Consider the following 14,004-nt stretch of genomic DNA (forward strand, 5'->3'; position numbering starts at 1 on the left):
TCACTCCATATGTCTTTAGTAGGTGAATTTCTAAAGTACTGAAATGTACCTGCTTTAAATAACTGTTAAAGAACCATGTCTTTTTGTTCTACACCAAAAACAATGAACATTTAAAAAAATGGCCAGTGTGTTATGACTATATTTATACACGTGTTGCACAATATATACCGATGCCAGAAAAGCATTGTAATACCCTGACAGCATTTTAATAAGAGTTGTATTCCCTAAAATTGTCTGTTCAAAGTAGGTCTTAAAGTGACAGTAGCCTAATAAACCTGCCTGCTCTCTGATGTTAAACAACAACAGAAAATGAGAAAATCACTCTCAACTGAATAACTTTAGTAGCTTGCACATTTAATTCATACAGAGAAGACTATTCAGTGTTTTATTTTTATGTTTGGTTATCTAATTTCTGTACTATTTCTTACGTGAATGCTACTGTTTAAATAGTCTGTACCTGAAACAAAAATTAAAGCACTGTTTATTTAATTTGTATCTTATATTGCATTTTTCCTGTTTATAATGTGCATTTTTGTCATTTTTAATAAGAGTTAAAAAAAATATATAACTATGCCTTTAAGTACTAAGAAGGGGAAACAACAACAGATAAACATTTAGTATCCTTTTTAATTCAGTGTAAAAAGTTCTTTTTTTTTTTTTTTCAAATTCAACAGATACATTTTCACAGCCATGCGGAAACAGTTTGAAATGCCTGTAATCAAATTAACAAAATTCAACAAAAGCTTCCCCCACAGTTGAACTATATACACGAGCTATCAAACCCCATATCACAGCACGCATCATCAGAAATAAAGCAAAGACTAGATACAGACTCTATCAAAAAAGTTACAAACCCACCACCCTCGTCTCTATATACTATGAGGGTCAATGTTAGTTCTTTATTTTTTCATCGTTATAACAAATGATTTCGGCTACTTGTATCCAAAATACAGATCTGAAGTTATAATCACCAGCTCTCCAACTTATAATTACAGACTTAATTCTTTTAATAGACCTAATGAATGAGTTATCAAATATATATATATAGCACCATGATGTGATTACTGAGGACAGAGGGAACGTCGCAAAAACCCGTGTTAGTATCGAGACCAGAACAACACTGGCCCTCATAAGATTCTCACATTGCTGCATGCACTGATAATCACTCTACTGGACAACATCTTTTTCTTTATATTTTGTATTCTGCTTCTTTATATTTGACTCAATAACTTTACTTATGTAGAGAAAAAACATAACAGAGGATAAGGCATCAATTCTGTTGATAAGAGAGTGTTTACTTAAAGGTGAAGTTGTGCGTTAGGGCTTAAATTCATTTGAGGGTAGCAGCTAAATTTGCCTCAACAGTCATATTTTAGTTGCAAATGATTGAGATTTTGGTATTATTATTATTATTATTATTATAAAAAAATTAGTTGACAAGCAAGATCATAACCAGTGTGTACCTAAATCCTGATGCTATGGATGGGGTTTATGAGGGAAAAAAATACCTGACATTGAAAAAGCAACATTTCAATAAAGAATAAGCATTGAAAGAAGTATAAACATGACAATATTGATCTGGTTGCTGATTTAAAATGTAGCCATAAAGCCCTAGTTTGACTTTTACAAATTAAATACACAATAGTGCCTTTCATTTGGAAAACTACACGTGCATACAACACAACAGCCACTGAAGAAACCCAAAAAATGAAAAAAATTCATAATGATTCAGTACAAACATCTGAACCCATGAAGGAAAAAAGTAAATTACAAAAGAGAGAGAGAAAGAAAAACACACCATCACTTGTTAAAAAAATACATAGGATCTTTATACAGCAAACCATAATTTAACATGAATCTAACAACATGTGGGTGACCATTTACAAAATTTAATCAGCATTTGATGAACGCAAGCAAAGATGAACCAGAGGGAAAACAACGACATGGTCACATTTGTAAGAAGCTTCAAATATTGCAAAGAAACAAAAGAGCGGTATCATAAGTAGAATTGGATGATCTTAGAAGCACTTAGGGTCTATAGACCCTTCAAATAAAGCAGAAGTCAATGAGATACGTTTCCTGAGAGTTCACCAACAACCTTACTGGTATTGAATAGAGCTTCTAGTTATACGAAGATAAACCACTATGCAAATGTAAATTGGTTGATTCTATATGATGTTATAAAATGTATTTACACTCAGAACGATCTATAACAGGGAAAGCTCAAGTCTAGCTCGTAGAAAATTGTCACAGTTTTGCAATATATTGTAAGACTATTTTGTTTGAAGTCTATAGAATGTATCTAGTCTATATACTTGTGAGCTGTGAGCTTTTTGTTTCCAGAGTAAGACATCATAAAACAACAGACATTATTATTGCATAACATTCTTTTCCATTTCAAGAACTCTGTCGATAACATGCTATGTTACAAATATAAATGATGTGTAGACTTTTAAAGTGAAATACGCCATGTGTCCAAGTGTGGATATTTACCATTTGCATAAAATATTATGAATATACCCTTTCAAATGGAGCATGAGAACTACCCTATTGCAACCTTAGCAAGGCCGAGGAACCACATGAATCCTCAACCCGTGTATTTCAAAATCATGTTTTCTTTTAGAGGTAGTAAAAATGGTTTTATCCTGGAATGAATGCTGTGAGTAAAGGAATATGCAGGGGATGGGATTCGTCGCTGATGCATGAACAAGGAGGCTGGTAAACAAATAAGCTGGCGCTGTTTTGATCAGAGACTCGCATTACTACTAGAAAGCCTACCAGAAGAATCCTCTGCTGTGCTGTCAACATCAAAGATGACAGGAAGGTAGTGTTCAGGTAGCAGTGATTGTTTACCTTTTATTTTACGGCTCACAAAATACTTTGACTGCCCGTATAAAAATGGCTCTTTAGAACGAAATCAAAACTATAAACATTGGTGTGAATGTCAAATAATATATATTTTTTTGCATATCACAATATTCACTTTGACTTGAGCACATCCCACTTCTAGAATTATGTTTGCTAATCACATAATACAATGAAGCTGCAGGTTTTACTATAGTTTTACAGGCCAATACATATATTTTTATCCCTGTAGTGCAAATTGTGAGTGTTTTCCATTAGTCTACTCTTCATACCAGTAAGGTTTGATTTCAATACCATCATCCCTCATTCCACTACTATATTTATACGTTTAAATATTTATATATGTGTGTTTAATATGAATGTCATACATATATGAATATACTGTCTCAATATAGATTTCTACTACTCTTACCAAATGCATACCCATCCAAAACAAATGAAACAGCGCAAGAAACACACAAGGTACTAAAATCTTACCACCCAAATAGTTTTTTTTTTTTTTTTGCTTCCCTCACCAAAAGGGGAAATAAAGACAGAAAAAAAGTGAAGAAAACTTCAAGTACAATGAACACTGAGGAGAAAAAGTCCATCGGGCAAATAGCTTCAATGAAAAGTCAGGAACAAAAAAAACAGTATCCCCACTTCAAACAAAATCCCCTCTTATACACACTCTTCGCTCTCGGATCAATGAATGAAAAATCCATTCTTCAAGCTTTTCAAACATGAAAAGAAACAAAAAAACGAAAAGAGAGAGACCTGGTGTGAGGGGAAGTCACTGTGTCTTCTTCCAGGCCTCGTGTGCATCGCTCCGAGTGGGATTTTTCCAGTGCTGTTGGCAGTGAGGTGAGGCTCTGTGATGGCTGATGCTGCTCAAGGCTCCTGTCTGATGTAGTAACTGCCTGAGCCGTTGCTCTCCTGGTCTGAGATGCCCTGCAAGAAGGTGAACTCGTCCATCTCAGGAGGCTCTTCTTTCAACTGCAGAGAGGCCTCTGGAAGACAAAAACGAGAGACAAGAATACCAATCCATAAAATAAATCGTGAACAGTAAATGGAAAAATTGGCTGTGAGATCACCTAAAGACTAGCATTTTGCACTCAGATCTACAGAAGTGTGGGTGGACAGAAGTATCACTCCACTTAAAAAAAATAAAATCAAAACAAAAACATTTCCATATTTACATTTTCAAATGTAAGCATATTATAGCATTCACATAATGAATTTAACCAGGCAGCAAGTAATTTCATAGGCTCATGAACTTACCTGTAATATTTAGAAGGACAGTTCACTCAAAAATGAACATGTTGTAATTTCCTCACTCTCATGTCATCCCATATGGCTTGGAGTATAGAAAATGGCCAGAGCCACCTACAGCTGAAGAATGGGTAGCTAGCCATTCTATAATATGTGTATGTGTGTCTTTTTTGTTTTTGTTTTTTAATTTTCTTTCATATAGAAGAATGTTCATTTTTTATTTGAAATTTTACTTTGGACAGAATACATCAAACAACCAAACCCATACAATAACACTTTTATTGAATGTTAAATAACCTTCAGTGTTGGAGCACATACCTGGTAAAAATAATATAACCATATTAATAATAATGTTCTTGTATTATTGTGGAAATAATGCTTTTCGGTCACGTTACATGTTTTGCTTGTGTAACAAATATATAAACACAGAATATTGCTCACAAGTCATATGAGCTTTTTATTTATTTATTTAATGGTAATTTTAGAGCTTGACAGAATCAGTACGATTTTTATTGTTAAATAATAATTAAAAAAGGCAATTTTGTGTGTTTTAAATAAAGTCGTACAGGTTTTAAATATGCAGACAGGTGACAGAATTGATAGTATTTTGTTGACCTATTCCTTTAACATCCAAATACTATTAACTCACATCACTGAACGTGTATAAAAAGGTCAGGCGTGGGTTGAAACTGACCGTGCACACAACTCTTCTGAGTCAAACAATAAAACTATACTTTTTATCATGCAACTGTTGTTAATGGTGTATGCAGCACAAATGACTCCGATACCTGATGACGTGCAACTCTTCAAGCTGGCCGACCTGAAAAGTTCTACAGGAAGGAGCTCTGTGGCGCCATCTCCCTGAGTGATGGAGAATTGAGTTACCTGAGTTGAGAGAGCGATCATGCTCTACACCTGAGGTGGGAGGTCGCCCGGACCCAGAGAAGTGGGACAGGTAATGGGGCGGAGTCTGTTCGTCATCGCCCGAGAAGCTCCTCCTCCTCAGAGGCCCAACCAAACCGATCGGCCTCCTCCCAACTGGAATCTTCCTCTCTAAACACCAAGCCAGACTGAGGTTACCGAAGTTACTGAGGTTACCCAGGCTATCGAGCTCCACTCCACACACTGCGGGCCATCCTCCGGCTGAGCCCAAATTTCAACTCAGATCTGAACCTTAATTTGATTTCTACATGTCAGAAGGGTGATTGTTGAGAAACTGAAGCCCTGAAAAAAGGCAATGTGGAACCCAACATGATGACTTAAAATCTGACCCCTACCAAACATTTGCTCAGATTCGGTCACCCTGAGGGAGGGGGTCACTCTTGTCACCAGAGGATGAGGATGATGGTTACAGTTGTCTGTAATTATCCGTGAACCCACTAAATTGTGAAAACTGCTACTGACTATCAAGCAGAACCAGACCAGACCCAGAGCTGAGGGAAACCCAAAAGAAATGGCTCCTGGACCAATTTTGAGGAGAGAGAAGATGAAAAGACTGGACTCACTTTTCTTTTGTCCTTTATACTGTGCGGTCTTCTTTTTCTGTTTGGAGACATTTGGTGGTGCTTCTCTTGTGGCTGAGGTTGAAACAGACAAGCTGTTATTCTATGCAGCCAATCATTAAACATCATACAAACACATTGTACTTTACAATAAAAAAGGACAGCAGGATTTTTATTGCTACAACCAATTTAAATAATACATCAAAATCAAAATTATTAGCCTATTCTTATTTACACTTTGCACAGTTCATAGGTCATGTGACGCATGCTATCCATTGTGCTCTGTTAAAGAACACTTGATTGATTGGAATGGTCAAAAAGACAAGAAATGATGGCCTAAGTTTACATGTCAGTGTTTACTCAGTATACAGTACCTCTAACATGTCTTTCAATCAGAGAAGTCATTTACATATAGATTTACATTTACATTTACAGTATCAAACTGCTTAAATCTAAGGGTCAGACGGAGAGTAGAGAACAGTTGTGTAAAACTCAAATAAAAAAAAAAAACCTTCTAGAATCAGAATGTTCTGGACTGTTCACTCACTCTGTGTGGCAGGCGGCTGCAGCTGATAGCCAGTCAGTTGGCACCAGCCTACGGGGTAGAGATCTGGAGACTCACAGTCCACCCACTGATCATACTCATCCTCCCAACCATCAAAATGAATGCGCAGGAGTCTGTGGACGATCCTGGTCACTGTGGCGACACATACCAGACGTGGCTCCATCAGGTCCACTGCCTCCAGCTTCATACCTACACGGAAGCCGTGATTCGGTACTTCCTGAAAGCAAGAAAAGGCATTCATCCCAGTGTGTAAATGAAGACAAAACATAATTAATTATTTGTCAAATTAATTAAAAAAAAAAAAAACTTACTTTGTTAAAGAGCTTCACAGGGGCTGCAATTGAACCCATATCTCGGAGGTAGTCAAACCATTTGAAAGGGAGTTTGGTGAACCCTGTGGAGCAGTTTCAGATTCATTAGCAAAAATGGACATGAAGTTCATTCAGTTATGCAGTCATGTCAAATCACACTGCAGAAAGAGAGGGAAAGCACCTCTTGGGGGTGTGAGCTCAATGTTGTTGATTTCACAGAAGCCGACTGGGAAGATGGAGGGAGAGGCTGAGTGGTAGCAGAACCAGTCTGACCCATCAGCAGCCTCAGAACCATCAATCCCAATCATTAGGTACCCGTCTGCCAACACCTGAGAGAAGATCATCAATTCCAAGTTAAAAATACTTCTTCCTAACCATTTCACTAATAACTGATTTTGTTTTAGCTGTTTTTTCCCCATGCAGTGTGTATCTAGCAGATGAAGAGAGGTGGGTGGAGAGGGCGGATGGGTAATTGTTCTGTATTATTTACAATACGTGTTCACATGTATATATGTATTTTTAGGTGATAGGTGCTGGTACAGTTATATAAAGAAAACAATGGTATGTATAGATGCACATTTATATAAGATTATACTGAATATAAAATAAAAAAAGAATCTTCCTGTATTTCACAATTTCTAGTCTTTTTTTCTGAATTACAAATCTTTATTTTGTATTTGTACTACCGTAGTGTTGTGATTTTTTTTTTAATTTTTGCCTAAATCAACATTTAAGTCTTACCTTTCTTACAGTAGCAACACATATAGCAGAGAGATTTAGAGGGTCTATTGCCTCCAACTTCATTCCATCTTTAAACCATTCCCCGCTCTGATCCACATCTTTAACCTGTGGGTTCAAAAGATGACACACATGAATGTGACCGTAAACACAGTTGAATTAAAAAACAATTACAAATATACCTTAAGAAACAACTGTGACGGAGCATCCATTTGACCCTCGATTTTCTTTGTCACCTCTAGAGAGGGCAACATTAGACACATTTAGATCCATAAGCCACAACAACTTCCATCAAATGTTATTCAAGTTTGAAAAGGTCAATCGAAAACCATTCAGACTCCCACACTGACCAGATCTTTTGAAACGGTGTCCAATGCTACGTGACCAGCCAATGGAGTGGATGACAGGGCTGTACATGTGACACCAGAAGTCATCGTTGCCGTCCTGGCTCTCCTCATACACCAGACGCAAACGTCCGCCGATCACCTGTTCCACCAGGGCCACGCGGGTTCGACACAGGTGGCTCTTATCCACAACTTCCACACGCATCAGTTTCTTAAACGGGAACTGCATGTTTTCCTGAACCTTTCGTTAAACATTTAAACAAATAGTTTTTTGCTCACAGATAGAGATTACTGTCAAAGGTGGGGGTTTGTAACATTTTTTTATGTTTTTAAAAGAAGGTTCTTATACTCACCAAGGCTGCATTTGTTGATAAAAATTATATTAAAATCAGTAATATTGTGGAATATTGTTTCAATTTTGTGCTGAAGAAATTTTTATTATTTTCATTATATTTGTTGTAGACACTTTTTTGTAGATGATTAATATTTTGTAGAAACAGATACATTTTAAAAAATTCTATAAAAAATTGCATTCATTTAAAATAAAAACCTTTTGTAAATTTATAACTGTGTTTATAAATTTATTTTGAACAAAGAAACTGTAATTGAGTATTTTATAATTCATAATACTTTTATATACAAATAAAAGTAACCGCATGCTACTTTTAAAATGTCAAACAACAGAAAAAAAAGAAAAACAAGAAACAAAAACACAAAAATGTAAAGAAATTAACAAAAATGTTTATACAATTTTTTTGTTTTATTTCACGTTATCACAGTGACAGGCAATGACATGCAAGTAAACATGGTCAATGATGTCTGCTTCCTCTGTAATAATAAGGCAGTCTGACACCTGCACCACAATATCCTCCTGCTCTGCTGGTTTTTCTAGAGCATCTCTCTAGTGGAAAACGGTTTCATAATCACTGCTGGGATAGTGTCTTACCTTTGTGGCGAAATCTGGTGGAAGCGTTTTGGCTCCAGTGAGTCGTTTCACAAGAAATGCTTTCCAGTTAGAATACTTATGGTGGATGGCTATGAAAACAAGTTATATATATATATATATATATATATAAAAAAAATAATAACAATTTATAAATTACTTCTATTCAGCAAAGGTAACTCCACACTACTTTAACAGTAAAGAAACTAGCTAATTACATAGTTTTGATTGACTTAATGTTTCACATACATTTTGGAGGCACCAGTGGCTTTCCACTAGAAGCACACCATCCAACAGGGTGGATTTCGGGGATACACAGATTACGCCAGAAGTCTTTGCTTGAATCGTTATCAAAACCCTCATAGCGCAGAAGAGCTTTAAAACCTGAGAAATGATGAAAATAAAATATCAGACCTTTTTCAGTTGAACGATTTTTAACAGAAAAATCCTTGGCAGTCATTAAACTACAACATTACCTGCCAGTTTGACAATCCCTGCTACCCAGTAAACTTTTGTGGAGAGGTTTGTATCAGAATTGAGGGCCTCCACCCTTACCCCCTCTGCGATGTCACCCCAGCACATACCCATGGGTACCTGGAGAATGATCAAGTTACAAACAGTATTTATAACAAAAACAAAGATGTCAAAATATTAGATACAAAAATGTAACGTTTCGTCAACCTCTGCCTGTACTCACATGTTTGAAACTGCTGACTGGTGCCCCAACAAGATTATTGCTACAAATGTACTGGCCCCAGTCAAAGCCTTCAACAGGTACCACTACATAACCAAAATGACAAATGATGCCGTGGTTAAGTGATGTGACAACAGATTATTAATCAATTAGGAATACAATTACATAATGACACTTTAAACCTGGATATCTACCTGATTTTGATTTAGCTTGGTTCTGTTGATTTGCTTGATACTGTGCGTAAGCTGCCAATTTTGCCATTAATGGCTGTTTCTGTAAGACTTTTGCCTTTTTCGTAGGTGGTTTACCCTTGGATAGAATACATTCATTGAACAAAAATCAAGGTTGTATTTGATTAGGAGTGCTTCTTAAGTCCATGAGTAGTTACCTGAAGTCTTGCCAGTATACTGGCCTTTTTAGAATTGGAGGAATAGCTTCTAGAGCAGGATACACTGCAAAATCTCTTTGTTTTAGAGTAGAAAGCATCTCGTACACCAACCATACCACACATCTCACAGGTTGCTGCATGAAAAAAAAATAAAATAAAATCATTAATCATATATTCACACTACTGAACTAGTGATTCACTGAAATTTTGGCAACCAAAATTTTTCAGCTCAATCTGAACATTTTTGGAGGGGTAAAATAATTGTCCAAAATAGCGCCGTTTAATTCATGGTTTTCCAATTGCACGTTTTGGAGTCTATATTTGTGCACATAATGTGGTTAAACTACAACAGGTACACATCTGTGTGGACCCTAATGCAGGATTAACAATACGGATTTGTCCTTACTCGATACTAATATATATATTTCTAAATCTCAAGATCAATCTTTTAGTCTTGGTTGTTTTCCACTGACGTGTGAACTTTATTAAATATTATTTGTAGTGCACCTGTCATACAAAAACTGCGATAAGATTTGTGCTTTGTTACCTTTAGTATGAAAGTACGTCTCTGCTTTCAAATTCTGTTCATTTAATAAAAAAAATTAAAAAACATAAAATTCAAACAAAAAATTTGTTTTTATTTGTCTTTAACGTGGCGTAACAGATTACTGTAGCCACCTCAGTTCAAGTGGCACGTGAACTGACCAAGTGCATCCTGAAGATTAATGTGGTTATTAAACAATTTTTCATTAGAAATTATATTACAATTAATTACATTTATAATAAAATTTAAATGAGCAAAAAGTTGACCTGATATATATATATATATATATATTTTAATTATAATACTTTGTTTATTTTCAGGTTTAAATAAAAAAAATGAGACTTTTGGAACCCCACTATACACGAAATTTACGAACCCATTCCTGCTTTTCCATCTGGATAGGTGTACACTTGGCCGTTGTTTTTGATGATTGGCAGGCTGGCGGGGATGCTGGGGACTTCATCCTCACTGTCCTCTGAGCTGGAGCTGCTACTGCTGTCTTCACTGCAGCTGTCATACCCGTCAAACATCCCGAACGAATCTCTCCTCTTCCGCTCTGAGCGGGGAGTGTGCTCAGCCTACGCGTGACGGGGAGTGAAAAATGTGGAGAAATTAAAAAAAGGAGGTTATTAATGGAAGTGCAAAGAAAGACCAGGATTAAGGCTCACTTATATACCACTAATACTTCAATAAATGATAACCTCTGACATAATACAGCCTGCTTAATATTACAGTCAGTGATAACCATAATCTTCACATTAGTTCATCAACGTTTTAATGAGCTGGGAATTAAGAAGCGGACTATATCACATGAATAAAACTGAAAGTTATCATGGGTCACAAAAAAAAAAAAAAGAACAAACATAATGGTAAAAGGGTCAATATGATCAGCACCCAATACCCCCACAGCACATTAAAGACAAGACACAGCCAAAGCAAAAGAATCTCATTTACTCATTTATTGGAATATCATTCCAATGACATCTGCTGTGTTTTCAGGTTCTGTGACCTGATTTCATACCCTTCTTCATCTGAACGCATGCCAGTTCCATGACCAACTGCTAAAATAAAATTTTACTAAAAATCTACACATTTTATATCCCCATAACCCACAATAAAGTGATTTTTTTAGGTCATATCACAACACAAACGTGCATATATGCTGTGCCTGAAAGAGCTTTCAACAAAAACGTTTTCAGAAAACGTGCTTAACTCGTTTAAGAGCTTCATAAATACTGTCTACTAAAGTTAACTATGTTTTGAGAAACAACCGTAAACACCAACATGGGCCTGCGGGTATATTTCTCCTACACAAAACATATACATTATCAGTTGTATTAGCATCATTTACTGAGACAGCTAGATTGAATAAGCTGTGACTCAACGTAGAGAGTATTACGAGTGATTTGAATGAGGTAAAGTTTGTAGTTTGTGTGACGAACAGGATCGGTTTCTGACAACCAAAACAAAGAGGACGGCTAACAGTGCTAGCCGCTAACTGAGCTAAATCAAGGAAGCGGGCTCACATAAACTATTTCTTACCATATCCCTTGGGTTTTCCATTAGCCCTTCATGCAAGTCGGTATCTTTTGTTCGTTCTGGTACGGTCCAAGAGCCCCCCTGGGGGAAAGGGCTAGGCTTGAAATTATTTTACTCTAAAGGAAAAAAATAACTCCAGTTGATTATCAACAATTGTCATGGCTCAAGCGCGCGTGCGCGTTGATCTAAATTAGAATGATTGACACGGATATTAGCCAATCACGGTTCATCTGTCTTGCACCTTTTACACCCTATAAGGTAATAGGAAACGTTTTGGTGAGTAATAACATTGGAAATAAATTCCGACTTTGTGGTGCCAAAGCAGATTTATTGACTATAACTATTAAATATAATGTCCACAGTCATAACTTCATGGTAATAGAAAATGACAGGATGAAATGATAGATGGGGTAATAAATGTTGGATGTGTGGCCAGATTATCAAATAGGACAGTGAATAGCTCAGTGAGTTGTGCTGTTGTAGTCCTATTAATAAATAATAATAATAATAATAAAAATAAAAATAAAAATAAAATAAAATAAAAATATAGGATTTAATAAAACTTTTATATGTGCTGCTATATTTACTTTTCCAAACATGTTTATCAAAAATTATTAAATTTTCCATTTTTTGTTACGTTTGAGTCATTTGTTTGTGGCATACACGTTTAAATTTTAGTAAAATTTAATTAAAATTTAGTATGTAAATTTTATTCTGATATATATATATATATATATATATATATATATATATATATATATATATAATTGTAGGTTTAAATTGGATAGGATTTGGACGTTGAGGTTAACGAACGAATAACATTTTATGGTTAAGCTTTTCTTTTTTTTAAATATCAATTTATTGAGAAAGGAAAAAACTGCCTCTTACATTGAAGAAAATCTCTTAAATGTGTTATTGTACATTTTTAAGAAAAGAGTTACAATCAATAGATTTACAACTTACTTACATTGATCTATTGATGCACAGCCTCACATTTGAAATAAAATTTATTGGGGTTTTCTATTAAACCTACACTTCACAACATTAAAATATTTTTAACATACTTGAATTTGACAAACAATTTCAATCAGTAATCTTTTATATGAAGTTGACTGCCTTATTTATGGATTAAGCGTTCCATTTTTACTGAATTATTTGCTGCTTCTCACAATTGTATTGCTTAGTCCATGCTTTCTTTAAATATAATGGAAAAATATCTATTTACATTTCCATGTTTTTAGCCATTTTCTCCTGGTTATATCAACCATTTTCACATAACTTCTTGTATCATCACTTATGTATTTTATAACAACCTTTGAATTATTATTATTATTGAAAACAGTTCATTCATTTTTAATCACAGAACAAAGATCCAAAAACAACTGAAGGACTGTGTTCACTCAACCGGCAAAAAAAAGTCATTAAAATATATGGGGTATAATAATAGTATTTATTTGATTTTTTACACATATATACTGTAGCATTCAATGTAATAAAATTTAATTCACAACAAATCATTTTTAACAGAGAAAATGAGAAACAGTATACAAACATCATATCACAGATAAACACAACCCAAAGGAACAAAGCTGGACTGGGACAAAAAAAATCAGCCCTGGACTTCAACCAGACCGGCCCACTATGCATGTAAACACACCCACGCACACACAAACTATATATGTCTATACATACATTAATCTGCATGTAAAATTACTGATGACAATTTATTTACTATCAAAACCAATTAAAAAAAAACTATTTAAAAAAAATGCAAATTATTTTATCAGGCTTTATTGTAAATATCTTGTGATGGCCGAGGACGTGGCCACACCAAAGGGGCAGTAACTGAGAACCCATGCACACATGCATCCCTCTTTCTGGGTTGTTTACACAATTATTTTAGATTATGTTTAGTATTTCATGACACATTTGTTACAGATACCTTGGTTACAGATCACGCTATTCGCATATTTCATAATAATGACAGACACAGATTTAGTTTACGTTCATTGTTTTATTTTCAAATTTGTTTTCTGCCATAAATTTCTAGTTTGGGTGCACACTTTCTAGTTGTTACTGGCATGTTAACATTTATTTCTTTTGAGTTTAAGTTCTTACGTGGAAAGAGTGGAGGGTTGGTGCTGTCTGGGACGTAGCGCTTCGGTGGAGGTCCGTTCCGATAAAGGACCGGCTGGCGTCAGTGGCTGCCATTTTGTTCTGTTGGATTAAACCATGTTGCTAATTAGCTGGGGGTGCTAGATTAATTATATCTGTTTATTTGGTTATTATAATTCTATGTATATTTTGTTGAGTATGATTC

At 35.3% G+C, this 14,004-nt stretch overlaps 1 protein-coding gene across 2 annotated transcripts; it reads right to left on the minus strand.

Annotated features, from left to right (window-relative positions):
* Positions 1-644: 644 nt before the first annotated feature.
* Positions 645-11,860, minus strand: LOC132121618 (MBT domain-containing protein 1-like). 2 transcript variants are annotated; one of them, XM_059531206.1, is made up of 17 exons: positions 11,688-11,858; positions 10,522-10,723; positions 9,602-9,735; positions 9,408-9,522; positions 9,217-9,299; positions 8,996-9,113; positions 8,769-8,903; positions 8,523-8,611; positions 7,583-7,817; positions 7,415-7,470; positions 7,236-7,340; positions 6,676-6,823; positions 6,495-6,577; positions 6,166-6,400; positions 5,622-5,693; positions 5,002-5,169; positions 645-3,854 (listed from the first exon to the last, which is right to left on the minus strand). In XM_059531206.1, exons 1-17 carry the CDS (start codon positions 11,706-11,708, stop codon positions 3,736-3,738), a joined length of 2,118 nt encoding a protein of 705 aa, XP_059387189.1. In that variant the 5' UTR covers positions 11,709-11,858; the 3' UTR covers positions 645-3,735. The 2 variants fall into 2 exon arrangements, with proteins under 2 accessions (XP_059387189.1, XP_059387190.1); XM_059531207.1 differs by lacking the exon at positions 5,002-5,169 and having other exon boundaries at positions 11,688-11,860.
* Positions 11,861-14,004: the final 2,144 nt, after the last annotated feature.

Source organism: Carassius carassius, chromosome 39 (assembly GCF_963082965.1).
Source record: "Carassius carassius chromosome 39, fCarCar2.1, whole genome shotgun sequence".
In the NCBI taxonomy this organism is placed as follows: Eukaryota; Metazoa; Chordata; class Actinopteri; order Cypriniformes; family Cyprinidae; genus Carassius; species Carassius carassius.